The following is a 24,760-nucleotide window of genomic DNA, read 5'->3' as shown; positions in this document are numbered from 1 at the left end:
ATGTTAATGTAAGCCTACTTGTGACACTAATAAAGATTATTAAAAACCCATCTGGTTCACTAATGTCCTTTAGGGGGAAATGAAATCTGTCACCCTTATCTGGTCTGGCCTAAATATGATTCCAGATCTACGGCAAGGTGGTTGACTCTCAAATGCCCTCTGAAATGGGGGGGGGGGGGGGGCAGTTAGGGACGGGCAACAAATGCTGGCCCAGCCAGTGCCGCTCACATCCTGTAAATGAATTTTAAAAAAGATTTAATGTTCTCAGACCTTTCCTCCCATTTCTGCTTATTTGGGTGCTGGGCCAGCATAAGTGAGTGCGAGCAGTACAATGTTTGAAATGAGTTGGAGTTTGTGGAGGGGCAATTGATTCGGAATACAAACTTCTTTCAGGACATATTTCAGCAGCCTTGGGACTGTGATAAAGTCAGATTGTTAAAGATTTGAACTTATTCCATTCTTATTTTTTGCAAAACTCCACTCCTGAAAACCCCTGTGTTGTATTGTTGAATTTGTAGAGCTAGTTGGATTCTAGACTGAGAGGACGATTCAACATCATCTGGAAGGAATTGGAGAAGGATGCAAAGGTGAGCAGATGCATTTTTCAATGATGGAGACTTGGAATTAGGTTACTGGGAGAGGGACTTCCGGTGGCAGCACGTCAGTGGAAGTCGCACGTTGGATGGCTCCTGCCCGAGACTCTGGTTTTTGGATTTTAATGCCCAGTTTCAGGGGCAGTGTTTGAATAAGCTGGTGCAGCAAGGCATCAGGCAGGTGGGGAATGTCTAAGACCCAGAAGAAAGCCGCTGGGAAGAAGGGGGCGAGCAAATGTTCACCGTTGAGTGAACAGATCAGCCCGGCAGCAGGAAAGATGGTGGAGGCTGGAGGAGTTGCAGAGAACTATGGCTTGGTGCAGGGTGGGTTTAGGTACCTGCAGGTTCGGGATTTCACAAGAAAGGTTTTCCCACCTTCTCGATAGTGCTGGCCTCTTCATTGCTGGAATCTCTTCATTGTTGTCAGTGGGGGGGTGCTGGAGAGGGGGTTGTTGAACCACTGCAGTCCATCTGGTGCAGGTGCACCTAAAGTGCTGTTAAGTTCTAGATTTTGACCCAGCAACAAAGAAGAAAAGGCAATACTTCCAAGTCTGAATGGTGTGTGATAGAGGGGAACTTGGTAATGTTCCCATCTGTCTGTTGCCCTTTTTCTGCTCGTGGTGGAAGAGGTCACAGCTTTGGAAGGTTCGGTTGAAGGAGCCTTGGTGAGTTGCTTCGTGTGCAACTTCTATTGGGTACACTGCTGTTACTGGTGGCATTGGTGGAGGGAGTGAATGGTTGGGCACCGATATAGCTGACTGCTTTGTCTGGATGGTATTAAGCTTCTTGAGTGTTGATGGAACTGCATTCATCTAGGAAAGTGGAGAGCAATCCTTAAGTCTTGACATGTGCCTCGTAGATGGACCAGCTTTGAGGAGTCAGGTGAGTTACTCACCACAGAATTCCCAGACTCTGACCTGCTCTTATCGCCAGTATTTACGTGGCTAGATCAGTTAAGTACCTGGCTAATGGTAACACCCAGGTGTTGACAGTGGGGGTTTTAGCAATGGTAACGCCAGTCACGATCTTGCTGGAGATAGCCATTGGCTGGCTAGTGTAGCATGTTACTTGCCACTTAACAGCCCAAACAGGACTGTTGTCCGGCCAATATCTCCATTAGTCTCATTACTATCAGAGACCTCCAGAATAATTAGTGGATGCTTTGAGCATTCACTTCACGGTGCTGAATGCAGAGGGAAAATGGCAACTGAATTCAGGGTTTTTGGATGACATCTCTCACATCTACAGGATCTAACTCATTCAGGATCTTGCTCAAGTGGCATTGCTAGAATTGCTTTCATGATGCCATTCTCCCATCAGGTGCCTTCTCACATCATGACGATATGTCAGAATAGGGAACCTAGATAACTTGGTATTCGAGCAATGCAGGCACCAGAAGAAACCACCACAATGCCAAGAGGCTTATGATACCACAGCACTCTAGTCCCGAGATGTCACCTTGGGTGCAGCATCAGGTCAGAATTAACATTAGCACAGAAAAGATCCAAAGGTAGGCACTTGTCATAATTATTTATTATGAATTGTAAAACCAGTAATAAGTACAATGTGCTTCAGTTTCTTTCATGTTTGAGAGAATGTTTGTAGGTCAGTTTGCATTGGGAGGCAGAACTCTTTCAACAGTTGCTGCCTTATTAAGGAATTAAGGGACCATTAAGGGGGCAGTGTGGTCAGTGGATTGCACTGAGGGGGTCATTTGCTGGTCAACCTCTCCCTTGTCCAATCCTATCCTTATGTGCATCTCTCCTTCATTTTAAAGGACATATATGGGAATATAATAATCGCTTATTGTCACAAGTAGGCTTCAATGAAGTTACGGTGAAAAGCCCATAGTCGCCACATTCCTGCACCTGTTTAGGTAGGCTGGTATGGGAATTGAACCTGCGCTGCTGAATTTATGAATATATTGGGAATATCCAAACCGAGTCCAATGATAATAGTTCTACGAAAGAAGGGTGAGAAGTAAAATATTTTCCTGTTGAAAGCTGCTGAAAGGAAGCTTGCAGAATTGCATTTTTAATTGCACAACTGAGCAAGTAATGCTTCAGTCGAAGTTGGTGTTTCAAGGACTGTAGAAGTTCAAACCCATCAATCTATCCACTTCCTTGTTTGACAAGTTTTGAAGGTAACTTATCCCTCTTTTGGGTATGTTTAACTTAGTCAGATACAATTCCTGAAACAGGATCATTAACTCTCATCACCCTGTCATTTTCATACATGCACCACTCTAGTGGCAGCTGCATTTGTTACCAGTAGTCAACTATCAGAACTGATGGTGCATTTCAGAACAGGCACGACGGTCACATTTTGAGGGGTACTTACCAGTCAATTCTGATCATTACATGTTCATCATTTTATTGTATTTTGAATATCACAACAAATGCCACTTGTAATAAAAAAATTATTTAAGCTTTAATCTCTTCTACAGTGTACACATCACTGCACAACAGAAAATTACAGATATACTAAATGTCTAAAACTGTTCATTCTCAGATGCCATAGATGCAGGCAATTATTCAACACAAGGCTGCTGTTTCACAGATATCGCACAGAATTTGGTGTTAACATATACTACGAACAAATTTAAGAGACCATAAACTGAATTTAAATTCGTTTGTTGAATATCAACAGTACAGAAGTTCCATTCTCTTGGTTTTCTAGGAGTACATGTCCTCTCTGTCTGCATTGTAGATCTCCCCCTCTTGCAGTGAAGCAAAGTTCAAGAAGTGAGATGGTCTGTGAACTTCATGGTAAAACTCTTTAGGGTTGGCCAAATGCAGCTCATATTTCATGTTGGGATCATGGCGAACACCTAATAAAAAAGATAAACATTTAATCTAGGAGGCAGGCTTCTAGAATTGTCAAAAATTAAAGATAATTCTATTTGAATATGAGAGATAAGTTAGTTGGTCAGACAGTAATTTAGCCAAGAACCTAACAAAGATACACAAGTTAAAATAATAGGTGGCTTATAGATTCCTTCAGGTTTGGAGTGCAGTGAGGAGTTCCATCAGATGTAATGCTACCTGCATGGCAGCAGATTCCAAGCATACTTTGTCAGTAGTAAAACAAGGAATCATAATCCATCTAAACTAATGCTGATTAATATAATTAATGTTCATGATTATACAGATAAAATGGACAAGCTTGAAAACGTACCTAAAAATGTAGAAAAAAAACTATGTTTCTGCAAGTTGTGTTTTTAAAATAAATTTAGAGCGCCCAAATTCATTTTTTCCAATTAAGGGGCAATTTTAGCATTGCCAATCCACCTACCCTGCACATCTTTGGGGGCGAAACCCACACAAACACGGGGAGAATGATGAAAGTTGTGTTGACAAAATCATCAGTAGTTATGGCAAAATGGATATTTAAAAAAAAGGATTAGTTGGGATTTGCATTAAGATAATTTCCAAGCCACCATTTGTCAAATCGGAACATTAAACTCTTTTTCTGAAGGAAATGAAAACACCACATACACCAGAGCCACGTAAACTATAGCGCACCATCCACATCCTGCATACATAGATTTCTGAAGTGCCTGACCCCACCTTGGCTTGCTGCTCCTTTAGCCAGGTCACATTGTGCATAGAAACTTTCACTGAGATAGGGGACAGCAGCATAAAATGTGGAGAGGGGAGAAAGAAACAAAAGGAGCACAACAAACTGAAAGAAGGAAAATCCACGTGCAGGATAGTGATGAGGAGAACGGTGTCAAAGAATGTAAAGGAAATGAAATGATTAAGAAACTTTGGGCAACCCAGCCTAATCAGATTTATTGCCTGCTGTATATCAGAGTTGGCTTAGCTCACTGGGCTAAATCACGCCTTTAAAGCAGACCAAGGCAGGCCAGCAGCACGGTTCAATTCCCGTACCAGCCTCCCCGAACAGGCGCCGGAATGTGGCGACTAGGGGCTTTTCACAGTAACTTCATTGAAGCCCACTCGTGACAATAAGCGATTTTCATTCATTTACATTCAACTGCAACCTGTGGGCTTTGCAATTAGCATTTGACTTGTCCACAAACAAAAGAAGATTTAGACATTCTGGGAAACAAGCCCCGAGCGCAGTATAAAAAATTAGCCTTCGAGAGAAAAGTAAGTTAATCAAACCAGGAAACTGTGTTTGATCCCCAGTCTAAACCAAAGTGGATGACCTCAGTCAGGTATGCAATGTGTTTCACAAGTTGGTGTTGCTATTCTTGGGTCAAGCACAGGAACACTGACCAGAGACTTAAAATATTTCTGGTCATCAGTGACCTTTCCTATAAATGCAGATATCAGTGGGGATTGGATCAGACATTGCTAGCTGCTTTATTGATCCATACACCTTTAGGCACTCTAGCTACGGGTCAATAGTGCTCACATAGTTAAGTATCACTGGACACGGAATTCTATGGTACTGTGCACCAGCAAAAACACAATATCTTCAGGTAATCAGGAAATAAAATGGACAGACGGAAATAAAAAGGCCTGGCTTGGGAACATATTTTCAACAACATCAAAATAAAGATCTGTGTTGTACTACATTGTAGCTGAAACCTGGAACTGCTTCGAAATGGCATCATGCTAATCATCTTATATAGGCAACTTTTAGATTTTTTAAAAAAAAATGACTTTGAAAGTACTTACCCATGAAGTTATAGTTCCAGGAGCTCTGGCCAGGTACCATGAAAAAACCAAGGAATCTATCCGACAACAACATCTGTACTCTTTCATAGTGGGAAGGCAGGTACCCCTTAGGGTTGTTTCCCTTGTCTGTGTTCTGTCTACCCCATTCATACCCACTTGGAGTAAGTTTGTATGCCGTCAGTGTGCAGGAACCTGGAGTAAAGCTGAAGAAAAGAAAATAATGACTACCTACCAGATGTATGGAAGTGTTCTCGAATCATGCTCTAGTCAACTTGAATTCTAACCTCCTCGTTGGTCTGTTCTGTTCAGATCACCAGCACCAATCTCTGGGCATTGGCCAGCTTTTCTAATGTCTCTCTTTTAATTACTGATTTTTCACATTTTGGTGCATCTTACAAAATTCCATCTAAACTCATACACTGAACTTAAAATGAACTTCAAAAATGAAAATTGAGCTAGAATATTTAGCCGGAGTATGTAATCAGTTAAGATTTAAATACTATGCCAGTGTAAGGGTTAACACTTACTCAATTCTGGAATAATTGCAATCAATACATTTTTGGTAATAGTAATCTTTATTAGTGCAGACTCCGGACAGTGACCCAAGCCGGGAATCGAACCAGGGTCCCTGGCTGCGAAGCAACAGTGCTAACCACGTGCCGCCCTACAAAAGTGATTCCGTTCATTATTATTTGCCTTATGAAATCAGGTGTGCTCAACTTTCACTGAAAGGTGCACTAGGCATTTTAATATGTAGTTTATAATGTTTAATATGTGGTAATTATTAAAGAAAATTGACATATTCAAGTACCCCAAATTACTGTGCTCTGCTTGAATAGAAGGGATTAAATGGAATTATCGATATGAACCACTCCAAGTAATACAGAAAATGCCAATTAATTTGTTAATTTCTAATTCATTACAAAGGGATCACTGATATAAATAAATGCAATATTGTGTTTTGGTACAGATTAATCGCTGTGAAACACTACATAGTAGAATTTCCTGGGGAGGAATAATGGGAACCCCCTTTGTCAACATCTATTTACATCCAAATTTTCTGCCAATTTCATTGGTGTATACTAAAACCTAAAAAGACAGAAGTAAAATCCAGTGTAAATAACTGGTGTCCGAGGATGGAGCTGAACACACACCATGTACTCTTTAAATGTCAAAATTCGAGTCTCAACTCAATTAACCATCATTCGTGAATGTTAGGCACAGCATGCTTAATCTTAATCTGATTTATACTGCTGGTATACAGGAAATTCTACCTTTATAGGCCATGGCCATTTAAGTTGACCAGGAAATTGAGCATTTTTACCTGCATGTTATTATGATGGTCTTCTCTCCATCCCAAGATGGATTGTCAGCCATTACTTTAGCATGGGTGGTGACATCTTGAGGTGACAACTGAGGAGACTCATTAGGTTGTGTGTGAATCCAACCAAGAGGTTCCATTTCCTGAAGAAATAATTTCCAATTAATACAGATTTTAATAGAATGTCAGCAACATAGGAAAATGCTGAAAAATCTCAGCAGGTCTAACAGTACCTTTGGAGAGAGAACAGAGCTAACATTGAATCTGGACGACTCTTCGTCAGAGTCTTATTGTTCAACTTGTATACACTGATGCCTCCAATAAAAGATTAAAAGCAGACTCGATGACCGATTATTTGAAAATGTATTTCTACACTGATCCAATTTCGGCAGGAATAGTAATCAAACTTCAAAGTTGATATTAAAAAAGAAAATCACAAAAGGGGGAACGGGCGGAGAGGGAGAGATTAGTGGAGGAGATACTCCAGGTGGACAGGAGATACGCTGAGGCCCCAGACACGGGGCTCCTGAGCGGGCGGCGGAAGTTGCAGGCTGAGTTTGAGATGTTGATCACAGGGAAAGCAGTGGAACAGTTGAGGAAGGTAAAGGGGGTGGTTTATGAGTACGGGGAAAAGGTGAGTAGGATGTTGGCGCAACAGCTTAGGAAGAGAGAGGCGGTCAGGGAGATTGGTAAAGTGAAGAATAGGGACAGTAACATGGTCTTGGACCCGGGGGGGGGGGGGAGGAGGAGGACGACGACAAAGTTTTAAAAGAATTTTACAGTAAATTATGAGTTGGAACCCCTGGCTGGTGTGGAGGGGATGAGGCAATTTCTGGATCGGTTGGAGTTTCTGAGGCTGGAGGAGGACCTGGTGGAGGGGCTGGGAGCCCCAATTGAGATTGAGGAAATTATCAAGCGGCTGGAAGGGCATGCAGTTGGGCAAAGCTCCGGGGCCGGATGGCTACACGGTGGAATTTTATAAGAAGTTCTCAGAGATATTGAGCCCACTGCTGGTGAGGATGTTTAACGAGGCTAGAGAGAAAGGAATCCTCCCCCGACAATGCCGCAGGCCTCGATTTCACTTATTCTTTAAAAAATTTTTTTTACAGTACCCAATTCATTTTTCCAATTAAGGGGCTCTTTAACGTGTTCAATCCACCTACCCCGCACATCTTTGTGTTGTGGGGGCGAAACCCACGCAAACACGGGGAGAATGTGCAAACTCCACATGGACAGTGACCCAGAGCCGGGATTGAACCTGGGACCTCGGCGCCGTGAGACTGCAGTGCTACCACTGCGCCACCGTGCTGCCGATTTCACTTATTCTTAAACGGGAGAAGGATCCTGAGCAGTGTGGGTCATATAGGCCGATCTCGCTTTTGAATGGGGATGCCAAGTTGTTGGCTAAGATATTGGCCACAAGGATAGAAGACTGCGTTCCAGGGGTGATAGGGGAAGACCAGACGGGATTCGTTAAGGGCAGGCAACTCGAGGCCAATGTTCGGAGGCTTTTAAATGTTATTATAATGCCCTCAAAGAGAGGAAAGGCGGAGGTGGTGGTAGCGATGGATGCGGAGAAGGCTTTTGATCGGGTGGAGAGAGAGTACCTGTGGGAGGCGCTGGGAAGATTTGGGTTTGGGGAGGGCTTTATTGGCTGGGTGCGGTTGCTCTACCAGGCGCCTGTAGCGAGCGTGCGTATGAACTGGCTGGGGTCGGGGTATTTAAATTACATCGAGGGACGAGGCAAGGGTGCCCCCTCTCCCCATTACTGTTTGCTCTAGCTATAGAGCCACTGGCCATAGCGCTAAGAGCTTCGAAGAACTGGCAGGGGCTGGTTCCGGGTGGGGGGTGGAGCACCAGGTCTCGCTCTATGCGGACGATTTGCTTTTGTACATTTCGGACCCGCTGGAGGGGATGGGAGAAGTTATGCGGAACTTTGGGGGAATTTGGCAGTTTCTCGGGGTATAAATTGAACATGGGGAAGAGCGAAATGTTCGTGATTCAGGCTGGAGGGCAGGAGGAGAGACTGGGTGAGCTGCCGCTTAGAATGGTAGGGAAGAGCTTTCGTTATCTGGGAATCCAGGTGGCTTGGAAATGGGAGGCACTGCATAAGCTTAATCTACCCCAGTTGGTAGAGCAAATGGAAGGGGACTTTAAGAGATGGGACATGCTCCCGTTGTCACTTGCGGGGAGTGTACAGACCGTGAAAATGACGGTCCTCCCCAGATTTCTGTTTGTCTTTCAGTGCCTCTTCATCCCCAAGGCCTTTTTCAAGCAGGTGAACAAGATCATCTCGGGCTTTGTACGGGCAAATGGAATCCCGTGGGTGAAGAAAATGTGGTTGGAGCGTAGTGGGGGGGGGGGTGGGGGGGGGGGGGTGGGGGGGGGGGGGGAGTGTTTGGCGCTGCCGAACCTCTGCAACTACTACTGGGTGGCTAACATCGCCATGATTCAGAAGTGGGTAATGGGGTCGGGGTCGGCATGTGAGCGGTTGGAGGCGGCATCTTGTAAAGGCACCACTCTGGGGGCACCTCTGCCGTTTTCGACGCCCCGGTACTCCACAAGTCCAGTGCTAGTGGCAGCTCTGAGGATCTGGGGGCAATGGAGGAGGCATAAGAAGGTGGAGGGTGCGTCGGTCTGGACCCCGATTTGTAACAACCACAGGTTTGCACCGAGCAGGCTGGATGGCGGCTTCCAGAGCTGGCAGAGGGCAGGAATTAGAAGGATGGGGGATCTGGCTTGTCGGCGGCGGAACGGGACGGGGGGTTGCACACTGAAAGGGGCTAAAGGCCAACGTAGCCATGTTACAGGAGACGTACCTGAAGATCGCGGATCAGACCAGGCTGAGGAAGGGATGGGTGGGGCAGGTTTGTCACTCTGGGCTGGACGCGAAAAACAGGGGGGGGTCGCAATCCTGGTGAGTAAGCGGGTGGCATTTGAGGCAGCGGGTATTGTGGCTGTTAAAGGGGGTCGATATGTGATGGTGAGTGGCAGGCTGCAGGGGGCCCGGGTGGTGCTGGTGAATGTGTATGCCCCAAACTGGGACGATGCAGGGTTCATGAAGCGGATGTTGAGTCAGATCCCGGATCTGGAGGCAGGTAATCTAATAATGGGGGGGGGGGGGGGGGGGGGGGGGGGGGGGGGGGGGGGGGGAGGAGGAGAGGAGGAGAAACTTCAACATGGTACTGGACCCGGCACTAGATCGGTCGAGGTCGGGTAAGAGGCCGGCAACAGCCAAGGTCCTGAGGGGGTTTATGGATCAGATGGGGGGCAGTGGCTCCGTGGAGGTTTGCTAGGCCAAGGGAGTTCTCCTTCTTCTCCCATGTGCACAAGGCCTACTCGCGAATAGACTTTTTTGTGGTAAGCAGGGCACTGATCCCGAGAGTGGAGGGGAGGAGTATTCGGCCATTGCGATTTTTGATCACGCCCCGCACTGGGTGGAGCTGGGGTTGGGGGAGGAGAGGGGCCAGCGCCCGTTGTGGCGAATGGATGTGGGATTGCTGGCGGACAAGGAGGTTTGTGGGCGGGTTCGGGGGTGCATCCAAAGATATATGTGGAGGCCAATGATAATGGGGAGGTGTCGGCGAGTGTGGTCTGGGAGGCGCTGAAGGCAGTGGTCAGGGGGGAGCTAATTTCAATCAGGGCTCACAGGGAGAAGAGGGAGAGGATGGAGAGGGAGAGATTTGTGGGGGAGATACTGAGGGTGGATAAGAGATATGCGGAATCCCCCGAAGAGGGGCTGCTGAGGGAGCGCCAGAGCCTTCAAACGGAGTTTGACTTGCTGACCACAGGGAAAGCTGAGGCCCAGTGGAGGAGGGTACAGGGAGCAGTGTATGAGTATGGGGAGAAGTTCCACGACCAACTGAGGTTCCCATGGGTGGAGGAGCAACGGGTAGAGGGTTTGGGGGCCTCGATCAAGATGGAGGAGCTACTTAAGGGGTTGGGGAGTATGCAGGTGGGCAAGGCCCCGGGGCCGGATGGGTTCCCGGTTGAGTTCTACAGGAAGTTCTCGGAGCTGTTGGGCCCATTGTTGCTGAGGCCCTTTAATGAGGCGAAGGAAAAGAGAATCCGACCCCCGATGCTGTCGCAGGCTTTGATCTCGCTTATCCTCAAGCGGGATAAGGACCCGCTGCAGTGTGGCTCTTATAGGCCGATTTTGCTCCTCAATGTGGATGCCAAGCTGTTGGCAAAGATCCTGGTCACCAGGGTTGTGGATTGTGTCCCGGGAGTGATACATGAGGACCAGACGGGGTTTGTGAAGGGCAGGCAGCTGAACACGACTGTGCAGATGCTCCTGAATGTGATTATGATGTCCTCGGAGGGGGGAGGATGCAGAAGTGGTAGCGGCAATGGACGCGGAGAAGGCCTTTGACCGGGTGGAGTGGGAGTACCTGTGGGAGGTGTTAGGTAGATTTGGGTTGGGGAGGAGTTCATAGGGTGGGTTTGCTGTACCAGGCCCCGGTGGCGAGCGTAGCGACGAACCGGCTGTGGTCAGGGTATTTTAGGTTGTACCATGGAACGAGGCAGGGGTGTCCTTTGTCCCCCCTGCTCTTTGCCCTGGCAATTGAGCCGCTGGCCAAGGTGTTGAGGGAGTCCAGAAACTGGAGGGGGTTGGTTTGGGGGTGGGGGGGAAAGAGGTGCACCGGATGACCTGCTGCTGTATATTGCAGATCTGGTGGAGGGGATAGGGGAGGTCATGCAGACCCTTAGGGAGTTTGGAGACTTCTCAGGATATAAGCTCAACATGGGGAAGAGCGAGCCGTTTGTGGTGCATACGAGGGGCCAGGAAGAGAGGTTGGAGGAGCTACCACTCAAGATGGTGGAGAGGAGTTTTTGGTATTTGGGTATCCAGGTGGCTAAGAGTTGGGGAATCTTGCATAAGCCCAATCTGGCATGGCTGGTGGACCAGATGGGGGAGGACTTCAGGAGGTGGGACATGTTGCCACTCTCCCTGGCGGGTAGGGTGCAGTCCATTAAGATGACGGTCCTCCCCAGGCTCCTGTTCGTCTTTCAGTGCCTGCCATTCTCATCCCCAAGGCCTTCTTTAAGCGGGTAAACAGGAGCATTATGGGATTTGTGTGGGCAAATAAGACCCCGAGGGTTAAGAGACTTTTCTTGGAGCGCAGTCGGGGGGGTGGTTTGGGCTGCCGAACCTGTGCAGCTATTACTGGGCAGAAAATGTGTCTATGATTGGAAGTGGGCAATGGAGGAAGAGGGGGCGGCATGGAAAAGGTTAGAGGCGGCGTCCTGTATAGGTACTAGCCTGGGGGCACTGGTGACGGCACCGTTGCCGCTTCCGCCGACGCGGAATACCACGAGCCCGGTGGTGGCGACGACATTGAGAACTTGGGGGCATTGGAGACGGCGTAGGGGAGAGGTAGAGGCCTCAGTCTGGGCTCCGATACGGGACAACCATAGGTTCATTCCAGGTAGGATAGATGGTGGGTTCCTAAGCTGGCACCAGGCGGGAATTAAAAGGATGGGGGATTTATTCATCAATGGGACTTTTGCCAGTCTGAGGGCGCTGGAGGAGAAATTTGGGTTACCTCCGGCAAATGCCTTTAGGTATATGCAGGTTCGGGCGTTTGTGAGAAAGCAGGTAGGGCAATTCCCGCTGTTGCCTGCCCGGAGGATACAGGACAGGGTGGTTTCGGGCGTGTGGGTCGGAGAGGGTACGATATCGGAGATATACCAGGAGCTGCAGGAGGTGGAGGAAGCCTCGGTGGAGGAGCTGAAGGGCAAGTGGGAGGAGGAACTGGATGAGGGCCTGTGGGCTGATGCCCTGGGCAGGGTCAATTCCTCCTTATCTTGCGCCAGGCTCAGCCTGATCCAGTTTAAAGTGGTGCACAGGGCGCGTATGACAGGGGCAAGGATGAGTAAGTTTTTTGGGGCACAGGACAGGTGTGTGAGGTGTTCGGGGAGCCCAGCAAACCACGCCCATATGTTTTGGACATGTCCGGCGCTTGCGGGGCTTTGCAAAGGCTATGTCCAAGGTCTTGGATACTCGGGTAAAACCAAGCTGGGGGATAGCGATATTTGGGGTATCGGACGATCCGGGAGTGCAGGAGTCGAAAGAGGCCGGAGTTCTGGCCTTTGCCTCCTTGGTAGCCCGGAGAAGGCTCTTGTTAATGTGGAGGGTCGCAAAGCCCCCCAAGCGTAGAGGCTTGGGTCAACGACATGGCAGGGTTTCTTAGGTTGGAGAAGATAAAGTATGCCGTGCCCCATTTTGCTTCGATATGGGTGTTAAATTGTTAATCGTTTAGAGGGATAAGTTGTTTTGTTTTGTTGGCATATTGCCCTGTTTTCTTTGTATTATTTTCCTTTTTGGAGCGTTTTGTAAACATTATTGAAAAACTTTAAATAAAAACATTTAAAAAAAAGGATGGGGGATCTATTTATAGACGGGAGCTTTCCCAGCTTGAAGGCGCTGGAGGATAAATTAAACTGCTGCCAGGGAATGGTTTCAGATATTTGCAAGTGCGAGACTTCCTGAGAAAGCAGGTGCCGGCCTTTCCGCTGCTGCCGCCATGGGGGATACAGGATAGGGTAGTGTCCGGTACCTGGGTGGGGGAGGGGAAAGTGCTGGATATCTACCAGGAGCTGTTGGAGGCAGAGGTAACCTCGGTGGAGGAGCTTAAGAGCAAGTGGGAGGACGAGCTAGGTGGAGAGTTAGAGGCAGGTCGATTGGCGGATGCCCTAAGCAGGGTCAATTCCTCCTCTTCATGTGCCAGGCTTAGCCTAACACAATTTAAGGTGGTCCACCGGGCACACATGACGGCGGCGAGGATGAGCAAGTTTTTCGGAGTAGAAGATAGATGTGTGAGGTGCGCGGGAACCCCAGCAAACCATGTCTACATGTTCAGGGCATGCCAAAGCTCAGAGCGTTTTGGCAGGGATTTGCGAAGGCAATGTCCACGGTGCTAGGAACTTGGTGGTGCCGAGTCCAGAAGTAGCGATCTTTGGAGTGTCAGAAGATCCGGGAGTTCAGGGAGTGAAAGAGGCCGATGTCCTGGCCTTTGCCTCCCTAGTAGCCCGGAGACGGATCTTTTTAATGTGGAGGGACTCAAAGCCCCCCCGAGTGTCGAGACCTGGGTTAGTGACATGGCTGGGTTTCTCAGTCTTGCGAAAATAAAGTTTGCCTTAAGAGCGTCAATGTTGGGGTTCCCTCGGAGGTGGCAGCCGTTCGTCGACTTTCCCGGGGAAAATTAAAATGTCAGCAGAAGCAGTATTCCCGGGGGGGGGGGGGGGGGGGGGTCATGTTTATCTTACCATGTCAATGTTATTGTTTTTGTTACTGTTATGAAAATTTTGCAAATACTTTAATAAAAATATATATTTTTTTTTTTTTAAAAAGAAAAAAAATCACCCATAAACATAGAACATAGAACGATACAGCGCAGTACAGGCCCTTCGGCCCACGATGTTGCACCAAAACAAAAGCCATCTACACTATGCCATTATCATCCATATGTTTATCCAATAAACTTTTAAATGCCCTCAATGTTGGCGAGTTCACTACTGTAGCAGGTAGGGCATTCCACGGCCTCACTACTCTTTGTGTAAAGAACCTACCTCTGACCTCTGTCCTATATCTATTACCCCTCAGTTTAAAGCTATGTCCCCTCGTGCCAGCCATTTCCATCCGCGGGAGAAGGCTCTCACTGTCCACCCTATCCAACCCCCTGATCATTTTGTATGCCTCTATTAAGTCTCCTCTTAACCTTCTTCTCTCCAACGAAAACAACCTCAAGTCCATCAGCCTTTCCTCATAAGATTTTCCCTCCATACCAGGCAACATCCTGGTAAATCTCCTCTGCACCCGCTCCAAAGCCTCCACGTCCTTCCTATAATGCGGTGACCAAAACTGTACGCAATACTCCAAATGCGGCCGTACCAGAGTTCTGTACAGCTGCAACATGACCTCCTGACTCCAGAACTCAATCCCTCTACCAATAAAGGCCAACACTCCATAGGCCTTCTTCACAACCCTATCAACCTGGGTGGCAACTTTCAGGGATCTATGTACATGGACACCTAGATCCCTCTGCTCATCCACACTTCCAAGAACTTTACCATTAGCCAAATATTCCGCATTCCTGTTATTCCTTCCAAAGTGAATCACCTCACACATCTCTACATTAAACTCCATTTGCCACCTCTCAGCCCAGCTCTGCAGCTTATCTATATCCCTCTGTAACCTGCTACATCCTTCCACACTATCGACAACACCACCGACTTTAGTATCGTCTGCAAATTTACTCACCCACCCTTCTGCGCCTTCCTCTAGGTCATTGATAAAAATGACAAACAGCAACGGCCCCAGAACAGATCCTTGTGGTACTCCACTTGTAACTGAACCCCATTCTGAACATTTCCCATCAACCACCACCCTCTGTCTTCTTTCAGCTAGCCAATTTCTGATCCACATCTCTAAATCACCCTCAATCCCCAGCCTCCGTATTTTCTGCAATAGCCTACCGTGGGGAACCTTATCAACCGCTTTGCTGAAATCCATATACACCACATCAACTGCTCTACCCTCGTCTACCTGTTCAGGTTTATTGTACACATTATACAGGATATTATGTTAAAATTCAAGTAGTAAAGGTATATAGAACTCAAGCTAATTGTGGCTATTACATTATTTACATAACATTTAAGCAATAAGAATCTATACCTTCAGATATTCATGTTGTGGCAGCTGGTTAGGCAGATGCACAGTCTGATGGGTTCCCCATTGTGGTACCATCACAATACACCTGATTTCCTTCACTTGGGGGTTATCCGGAGGACTCACACCATACAGATATCCTGCAATCTACAAAAGGAAACATTTTGTTACTCCGTCTGTCATAATCAGCTGAATTTTGTTTTGTTTTTTAAATTTAAATTACCCAATTCTTTCACCAACCCCAATAAGGGGCAATTTAGCCAATTCTCCCAACTTGCACATCTTTTTTTGTCGGGGTGAGACCCACACAGGCGCAGGGAGAATGTGCAAACTCCACACCACCTGTGACCCAGGATCAAACCCATGTCCTCGGTGCCGTGAGGCAGCAGTGTTAACCACTATGCCACTGTGCCACCCTAATCAGCTGAATTATTATAGCTTTTAGTGAAATTTGAACCGTGTGAGAAAATATTTGACAAACAAACTCTGCAAATTTCCAAAACAATTCTCAAACCAAACTCAACTTTCCCCTCTATATTAACAAAGGGGCTTAAGTTGCATAATTAGCTCTGGTCCAAACATCTGATTTGTCATATTCACTAAATGTTCACATCTAGATCAAAGGCAAGAGCAACCACCAACTCTTCTGAAACAGGCAATGGCCAACTATATTGAATCAATTTGTATCATAGATGACAATACCACAATTAACACAATAGTTCCAGTCGAGGGGCTGACAGGGTAGGAGAAGGAAACAGGAAAGGGTGTATCATGAAAAGGAAAAAATTGCTATGGCTTAAAAATCAATATGGAAATATCAAAAACCTAACATGTGGTTGATTAATTAATTGGTATTAGTCATGTAATGTTTGGTTTGGCATTACACAGAGCTATGTACCGCTAATGTCTCATACATCAGAATTTGTGGGTAGAAAAAAAATTACAGAAATAGGTTGCATATGGATGTTAATATTCTTTGCTATGGTCATTGCAGACGATTACTAACCATTCATTTTAAACTTAGGTTTACAATCTAGTAATATTACTCTGTTTTGGATATTACTCAAAACCCCCTTCATGCCAGGGAAAAAGAGTGTTCTAACGGAAGCTAGCCATTTTCAATCAACACCAGCTGAAGTGAAAACGCGAAGGATCTATGTATCTGAAGGCTAAAACTTTGAACCTCATATTGTTCACATTCTCCAATGTTCAGAATGTGGTACAAATCGTACATGTACTTTGGGAATTTTCAAAAGTTCAAATCAGGTTTCCAGGAATCATTAAGACACAAATTTCCTCCTTAGGCCACATATCCAAAACATACTACCACACAATAGGGGAGAGGTTACCTGTGCTCTCAAGTCTGAAATGCAGATAAATTTCTTCAGCACATTCTTGGGCAGGATGTAAGTATAGCCTGTCTCTTTGATGTCATCAGAGGAAACATAGATGTGATTGGTACGCAGGTGAAGGTTGGCAGCAGATATTGCTCTGTGCAGAATAAAGCAAGTAAATAACAGGAAACATTTACGGATCTAGCATTCAATATTTCTGTGACTGGGGAATTCTTCATCTCAAACAGTTTGCCCATTGCAATTACATTGAACAAATACCATGGGTTCAAAGTTGAATTATCAGATAATGCCAACCTTCTCGTCCAACCATATAGATTTGCCTTTTTAAATTCTCCTCTCTTTTTCATATGTTAGGCAATACATTGAATTATCTAACACTTATGAGCTCAGCTTCTTAATCAGATGGTTTGAGGAAACTCTGTATCCAGTCTTTGTTTTCAATGCTTGATGCCAGTATTATCTTCTGCTATGGCAAATAGGTTATTGAAGTTTTTTCTATTTATGTCTATTGACAAGCCTATGACTTAATGTTATCTGATATTGTATGTCAACATATGTTGGGACTCAACAGCACATTAGGAGACTCTAAAAGAATTTTAAAAATTAATTTATGGGGAAAACAGTTCTTTTGTTTAGACTTGCTCAAAAGAGATAATACAAATTGTGGTACTTTAAACTAAAAGTCACTGGCTCGCTAGCTACCGCCTATCTGCCTTATCTAGTCAGTGAAGTGAGTAGAGACAGTTACCGTAAAGAGCAGAGGCACATATAATTTGTTTCCTACAATCATCTTTAAATTATGTATTTTATAATTATTACATGTGGTGGGGGAATTAAAAAAATATTGTGTTGAGAGTGCCTCAATTGTGGGCAGACTTTGACACATTATCTACATTAGCATCCCATAAAATCTGCCTCGGTGTGCCGCAGCAATTCACCTTCAGATGCCACAAAACACCGCAGACCCTGTTTACAATCATGGTTCAGTCCACACTATTATCTGATACAAAGTTAACTACACTCGATAGCCTTAAGTGTCTCTTCTCCAACGGAATTGCTTAATTACTAATTGAAACCCCCATAAGCAGCTTTTAAAAAAATAAATTTAGAGTACCTAATTCTTTTTTTTTCCCAATTAAGGGGCAATTTAGCGTGGCCAATTCACATAGCCTGCACATCTTTTTGGGTTGTGGGAGTGAGAATCTCACAGACACGGGGAGAATGTGAACTCCACACGGACAATGACCTGGGGCCGGGATCGAACCTGGGTCCTCGGTGCCATGAGGCAACAGTGCTAACCACTGCATCACTGTGCCACCCTACCCGATAAGTAACTTAAGGGTGAATAGCCCAGCCTAAAATCTTAAGAAAAGGGTGCTTCATGATGAAGCATAAACTTAATTAATTTTGAAAATTAACAATACTTAAAATTCCATTCTATTTTTAAAAAAATATATATTTTATTAAAGTTTTTCAATCACAATTTTTTCCCCCTTACAAATCAAAAAAAAAAGATTTTTAAAATACATACAAGTAACATGATAACTACAATCTAACATTGAGTAACTAACTAACATGGTAAACTAACCAAATAACATAAAATGAAACTCCCCCTCCCTCCCTTCCCCCCCCCCCTCCCCCTGGGTTGCTGCTGCTAGTCATCTATCTTCCCTCTAACGTTCCGCTAGGTAGTCGAGGAACAGTTGCCACCGCCTGGTGAACCCTTGAGCCGATCCTCTCAGCGCAAACTTAATCTGCTCCAGTTTTATGAACCCCGCCATATCGTTTATCCAGGCCTCCAGTCCGGGGGGTTTCGCTTCCTTCCACATGAGTAAAATCCTACGCCGGGCTACTAGGGACGCAAAGGCCACGACATCGGCCTCTTTCGCCTCCTGCACCCCCGGCTCATCCGCAACTCCAAATAAAGCTAACCCCCAGCCTGGTTTGACCCGGATCTTCACCACCTTCGAGATCACTCCCGTCACTCCCCTCCAATACCCCTCCAGTGCTGGGCATAACCAAAACACGTGTGTGGTTTGCCGGGTTCCGCCGCACCTCCCACACTTGTCCTCCACTCCGAAGAACCTGCTCAACCTTGCTCCCGTTGTGTGTGCTCTATGCAGCACCCTAAATTGGGTCAGGCTAAGCCTGGCACACGAGGAAGAGGAATTTACCCTGCTTAGGGCATCAGTCCACAAACCCTCCTCAATCTCCTCCCCGAGCTCTTCTTCCCATTTTCCTTTCAGTTCGTCCACCAACTCCTCCCCCTCTTCTCTCATCTCCCGGTATATCTCTGACACCTTGCCCTCCCCGACCCACCCCCCCGAAAGCACTCTATCCTGGATCCCGTGTCGGGAGCAGCGGAAATTCCCTCACCTGTTGTCTTGTGAACACCCTCACCTGCATATACCTAAAGAAATTTCCCCGGGGCAGCTAATACTTTTCCTCCAACGCTCCCAAGCTCGCAAACGTCCCGTCTATAAATAGGTCTCCCACTCTCCAGATTCCCAACTGGTGCCAGTTCTGGAATCCTCCATCCTGCCTCCCTGGGGCAAACCTATGGTTGTTCCTAATTTGGGACCCCACCAAGGCTCCCAACACACCTCTCTGTCGCCTCCATTGCCCCCAGATACTTAATGTTGCCGCCACCACTGGGTTTGTGATAAATATTTTTGGTGAGAGCGGTAGTGGCACCGTCACCAGCGCTTCTAGACTCGTCCCTTTACAGGACTTCATCTCTAGTCTTTTCCACGCCGCTCCCTCTATCATCCATTTACGAATCATCGCCACATTGGCGGCCCAGTAGTAGTCGCCCAAATTCGGCAGCGCCAGTCCCCCTCTGTCTCTACTACGTTGTAAGAACCCCCTCCTTACCCTCGGGACCTTCCCTGCCCACACGAAGCTCGTGATGCTCCTGTCTATTTTTTTTTTTTTTTTTTAAAAAGGCCTTAGTGATCAGTATAGGGAGACACTGGAACACAAATAGGAACCTCGGGAGGACCATCATCTTAATTGCCTGCACTCTGCCCGCCAGTGACAGCGGCTGCATGTCCCACCTTTTGAAATCCTCTTCCATTTGTTCCACCAGTCGTGTCAGATTAAGTCTGTGTAAGGTTCCCCAGCTCCTGGCTATCTGAATCCCAAGGTATCGAAAGTTTCTTTCCACTCTCCTTAGCGGTAGGCCATCTATCCCTCTACTCTGGTCCCCAGGGTGTATCACAAAAGGTTCACTCTTTCCCATGTTAAGCCTATATCCCGAAAAATCTCCGAACTCCCTCAATATCTGCATGACCTCTGTCATCCCCTCCACTGGGTCCGCCACATACAGCAGTAGGTCATCCGCGTATAGTGACACTCGGTGTTCCTCTCCCCCTCTAATCACCCCTTTCCATTTTCTGGAGTCTCTCAGCGCTATGGCCAGTGGTTCAATTGCCAACGCGAACAGTAATGGGGACAGCGGGCATCTTGTTCCCCTGTATAGTCGAAAATACTCCGACCTTTGCCGACCCGTGACCACACTTGCCGTTGGGGCCCCATAGAGGAGTTTGACCCAGCTAACAAACCCGTCCCCGAACCCGAACCTCCTCAGCACCTCCCATAGATACTCCCACTCCACCCTATCAAATGCTTTCTCTGCATCCATTGCCGCCACTATCTCTGCCTCCCCCTCTGCTGGGGGCATCATTATCACCCCTAATAGCCGTCGCACGTTGACATTTAGTTGTCTCCCCTTTACGAATCCTGCCTGGTCTTCGTGCACCACCCCCGGGACACAATCCTCTATTCCCGTTGCCAGCACCTTTGCTAGCAGCTTGGCGTCCACATTTAGCAGTGAGATAGGCCTATAGGACCCGCACTGCAGCGGATCTTTATCCCGCTTCAAAATTAGCGATATCGTCGCCTCAGACATTGTCGGGGGTAGGGTCCCCCCTTCTCTGGCCTCGTTAAAAGTCCTCACCAACAGCGGGGCCAGCAATAAAATTCCATTCTCAATCACTTTGGTGACTTTTTTTCAAGTTTGACCTTGCAATTTGCCACATAAATTAATGTTAAAAATAAATCATACCTGACTCGCCATTCAGTTTTGGATGAGAAAGTTTGGGTCTCGTAATTGCTGGTTGTTGAAGTGATGATTTCATCACCATGCTTGTTCACAGTGCGTGTCTGTGTAGCTGTTAGCTGAGACTGCTCTTTGGTCTGCTTTTCAATTTCAGCAATCTGTTGCCTCTGCTGCGAAGGTGCAGAAATCTCCATACCCAAAATAATGTCACGAATCTCCGATTGAGTCAAAGATGCCACATTTACACTTGAATGCAAAATAACAGGTAAATGAAATTACAATATGACTGATAAGCAGAAGTGGTTACGCAGAAATAAAACAAAACACTTACATATTTGAGTATTGCTGAAAAAAGAGACATGCTGAAGCTTTTCATCTTGCACTTATCAGGACGCTTGCAAGAATACCAGAAAGGGAAACAACAATTTATACTGTGTGAGAAGAGAATTCTCACTGGCTGGCAAGTGGACTCTGATTCTCTTCTTATACAGTATAAATTGTTGTTTTGAAGTGTCCTGATGAATGGAAGATAAAAAACTTCGACATGTCTCTTTTTTCCCCCAGCTATACTCTAGTTCTATACTACCAAAATACTACTTAGATGTTTGAGTTTCTGTAGTTTGGAGTTAAATGTTTATTTAATAGCCAAGTATGATTGCATCATTGACCTTGACAGTTGTAAAATATTGACCCGACAGACCACTGATACTGCAATTTATCCCATCATTTTTATAAATAATTTAATAATTTGGAGCTTCAAAGCACAAACAAGGACTGCAAATTCCTTCATAAATAATGCAGCTCCGATTTCAAGCCAGCATGGCATGCTGCAAAACATCAGGCAGGTTCTTTCGCATTTGCACTGCTATCACTCACTTGTTTTTCTTGCCATAGTCAGCCAGAATGAGATCTTTCAACTGCACTTCCACCTTTATCCATTCTTCATCTGTCAATGTTGGCCAGATGTGATGAGGCTCTGTTATTGTAGTTTTGTCAGGTTTCAGAATGACCTTTGCGCGATCATTGTTCACATGCAGTGCTCGAAGAATTAAAATCAGCCTAGAGAATGCCTATAAATCCATTCGTGGAGAATGGGAAGGGAAATATATATTTGAGGCTACGCGTTAGTTTTTGAAAATGTATGTTGCAGTTTCTTTTAGCTTCCCAATTGGTAAGCATTGACTATCTTGTGCTATCCACCACAGTCACCTCCACAGAAACAAGTCATGGCAATTACCATTCTAGATCAGAAACTCTTGCCATACTTGCATTCCATTCACCTTACTCTATCTCAAGTCTTCCAGCTTCTTAACTACAATTTGGATTCTAGCTCCACTCTCTTTCTCCAAACTGTTTTCCTTTGATTGGACACCGTTTAAAAAAAAAATTATCCTCTTCCTGTTGCCCTGTGTTAATAAACTATGCAGCTATAACAATACCTGCACATTCATATGGTGGTCTTTAAGCTTGGACTCTTGCAAAGGCGCACCCAAGTACTCTGTGTTTAAATTGATGGGAGTGTCCCTCTACGGTCATGAATTTGCACGCTACATCAGGCAAACATGTACTACATATGCAAATTTCTTGTAAGTATGGCAATAGGCTTCTCATTAATCAGATAAACTAAATAAAACAGTTTGAATGTTTTTCTTTAATAGTTTCTGCAGTTAGGAGTGGCACAGAAGAGTCACTTACTTAGGTTTCTGAATACTAGAACAGTAGCTTAAGTATTACCACATTCCTAGTGGATTCCTTACACACAGAAAAACAGTGAACTGAACAGAAGGGAAAGAGGACTAGGGAAAACAGTCCTAGAAAAAGGGTTTTGAAAAGGAGGGAAGGAGCAAAGTAGAAAGAACTCGAGGGAACTTTAAAGGACAAGACTATAGCGAAACAAAATCAAGCAGGTAACTTTATTAAAAGAGGGGAGAAGAATAATTTTCAAATGGGGTGGGATGGGAGCTCATTCAACAATGTACGGCTGGAGAAAATGTTAAATTAGAGTGGGATGAATCCATGGAACGGTCTGAAAGCGAGTGCAAGAATTTTGAAATAATAACACTGACCCAGCACAGCATGAGAATAGTTTAGCCTCATGGTTTAGATGGAGATGGGGAAAAAGGTTAAGGACGCAGATACATAATGCGGCGCAGGTGGAATAAATCAATGTCAGTAAAGATTGGGTGTGAACGAGGAAGCTCAGCACTGAATATGCCATGGTGATAGCTGGGAAAGTTGCATGTCAAGACGGTGTCACTTCAGTGTCAGTAGGTGAAACAGTCAAGACAGACACATAATGATAGGATTTAAAAGAGGTTCTGTTCATTAAAAATATATAAAATTGTAATATCCTCGAAATTCATTTTTATTCAATCTAATTCTCTATATCTAAAATACAATATAAGCAACTGCTGAACAGTCAGATCAGTAAAGGAAAGCAGAGTTGCTCCAGATGGGATTCAAAAATCCATCATACAGTACATAACCTTCATACAGCATTCTTCCCCTCACTTCACATTTAAAGTCGGATTAATGCTTACATTATAAAGTCGAGCATCCATTCTGGATTTTAAGATGCAAACAAGCATATAAGTAGACTTCTAGAAAATGGCTTCTCCCACTAAACTTCTTCATGCCCCCATTAGGGTTTATTAAAACACAACATTTTAGAAAACAATTATAAAACTTCAGTACCAGCTCGAACATATGTATGAAGATGAAGGCTGAATGAATAGGAAATAAGTCTAGGTTTGTCCACTGTCCTTGCATACCCAAACTGCAGTCATTACGAATGTGTACTGAAAAGTAGTTTCAGAGAGTGTTCATTCCTTTAGTACAGGTTGCAAATTATTTTGGAATAGGAAGGGGGTAAAAATATGCGAGGCACATATTTACAGGATCTTTAAGACCAATTGCATCCACTCCCCATAAATAATTAAAACATCATTTTACTTACAGTATAGGAGGAAATGGTCTTCAGCCAATCATCATACAAGTTAAAGAGCACCATCTGGGGTTCGGTTGCCTTTAAAATCAAATCCCCAAACTTCTCCACTTTTAGGCAAGCCTGGAAAGGCAACTGCAGCTCAGATCCTTTGATCACAATGTTGGGGAAATCCAGCAAATGAACCTAAAGGAAACAAAAATGTCCATGTAAAAATTAATTTTGGCAGTGAACAAATGTTGCTATCCAGGATTTTCAAATTGCTTAAAAATACAAAACAAGCTATTTAGTCCAGATTTCAACCACAGAATTAGCCACATGATTCACAGGTTTGGACTCCTCTTGCCTAAATCATCACTCAGCTGGGCAACTAAACTATTTCATTTACACAAATTGAGCTTTAAGTTCACTGCACAGAATTTTAAAACAGTATTGGCAATCTTGCGGCACAATGGCACAGTGGTTGGCACTGCTGCCTCAGCGCCAGGGACCCAGGTTCAATTCTAGCCTTGGGTGTCTATGTGGAGCTTGTATGTTCGCCCCGTGTCTACATGGGTTTCCTCCGGTTGCCTCCCAGTCCAAAGGTGTGAGGGTTAGATGGATTGGCCATGTTAAATTGCCCGTAATGTCCAGGGGTGTTCAGGTGAGGTCATGGGGTTACGGGGATAGGGCAGGGTGGATTGGGGAGTGGACATGGGTAGAGTGCTCTTTCGAAGGATCGAATGGCACTCTAAGGATTCTACACTATTTCTCAATGCAGCTAATTACAAACTTTCTAACAGTTCAATTTTTATTCCATTTCAACTTTCCGACAAATTATCAAAAAAGTGCAAATGAAGTTTACTCACTTCCAGTGGATCTAACATGCCCTTCCTTGTAACAATGATCTGTTTAGGCTGTTCTTCAACTGGAAGCGATCGGATCAAGGCAGCCACTTCTTCAGCAGTTTTCCATTTTGCCAGCTGAATGCAAAAACACCCATTACCATCTGTACATTCAACACAATAATATTAAGCAAAGACTTAAAACAGTAACCCGAATGTGATAAAGATGCAGGTATTAATCTATGCGAAAGAGATTTCACCCATATACCAATATTGGTAAAATTAGCAAATCCTTAAAATGCCATGGCATTTTCATATTCATTTTTTCCCCTTCTCCTTGATC

The 24,760-nt window shown here is 45.4% G+C and overlaps 1 protein-coding gene across 1 annotated transcript in view; it reads right to left on the bottom strand.

The window, feature by feature from the left end:
- Positions 1–2,998: 2,998 nt before the first annotated feature.
- prpf8 (pre-mRNA processing factor 8) overlaps positions 2,999–24,760 on the bottom strand; it is a 60,858-nt gene continuing 39,096 nt past the window's right edge. Inside the window, exons 34-42 of the mRNA XM_072469518.1 lie at positions 24,442–24,555; positions 23,606–23,779; positions 21,526–21,719; positions 20,656–20,895; positions 16,584–16,725; positions 15,241–15,381; positions 6,567–6,706; positions 5,243–5,445; positions 2,999–3,423 (exon numbers count right to left, since the gene is read on the bottom strand). Of these exons, the coding sequence (XP_072325619.1) occupies positions 3,269–3,423; positions 5,243–5,445; positions 6,567–6,706; positions 15,241–15,381; positions 16,584–16,725; positions 20,656–20,895; positions 21,526–21,719; positions 23,606–23,779; positions 24,442–24,555 (1,503 nt within the window). The 3' untranslated portion in view covers positions 2,999–3,268. The remainder of the gene's footprint in view (positions 3,424–5,242; positions 5,446–6,566; positions 6,707–15,240; positions 15,382–16,583; positions 16,726–20,655; positions 20,896–21,525; positions 21,720–23,605; positions 23,780–24,441; positions 24,556–24,760) is intronic.

The sequence above is a fragment of the Scyliorhinus torazame genome, chromosome 12, assembly GCF_047496885.1.
Source record: "Scyliorhinus torazame isolate Kashiwa2021f chromosome 12, sScyTor2.1, whole genome shotgun sequence".
NCBI lineage: Eukaryota > Metazoa > Chordata > Chondrichthyes > Carcharhiniformes > Scyliorhinidae > Scyliorhinus > Scyliorhinus torazame.
The sequence above is the reverse complement of the archived record's forward strand: the minus strand, read 5'-3'. Positions and strand labels throughout refer to the sequence as shown.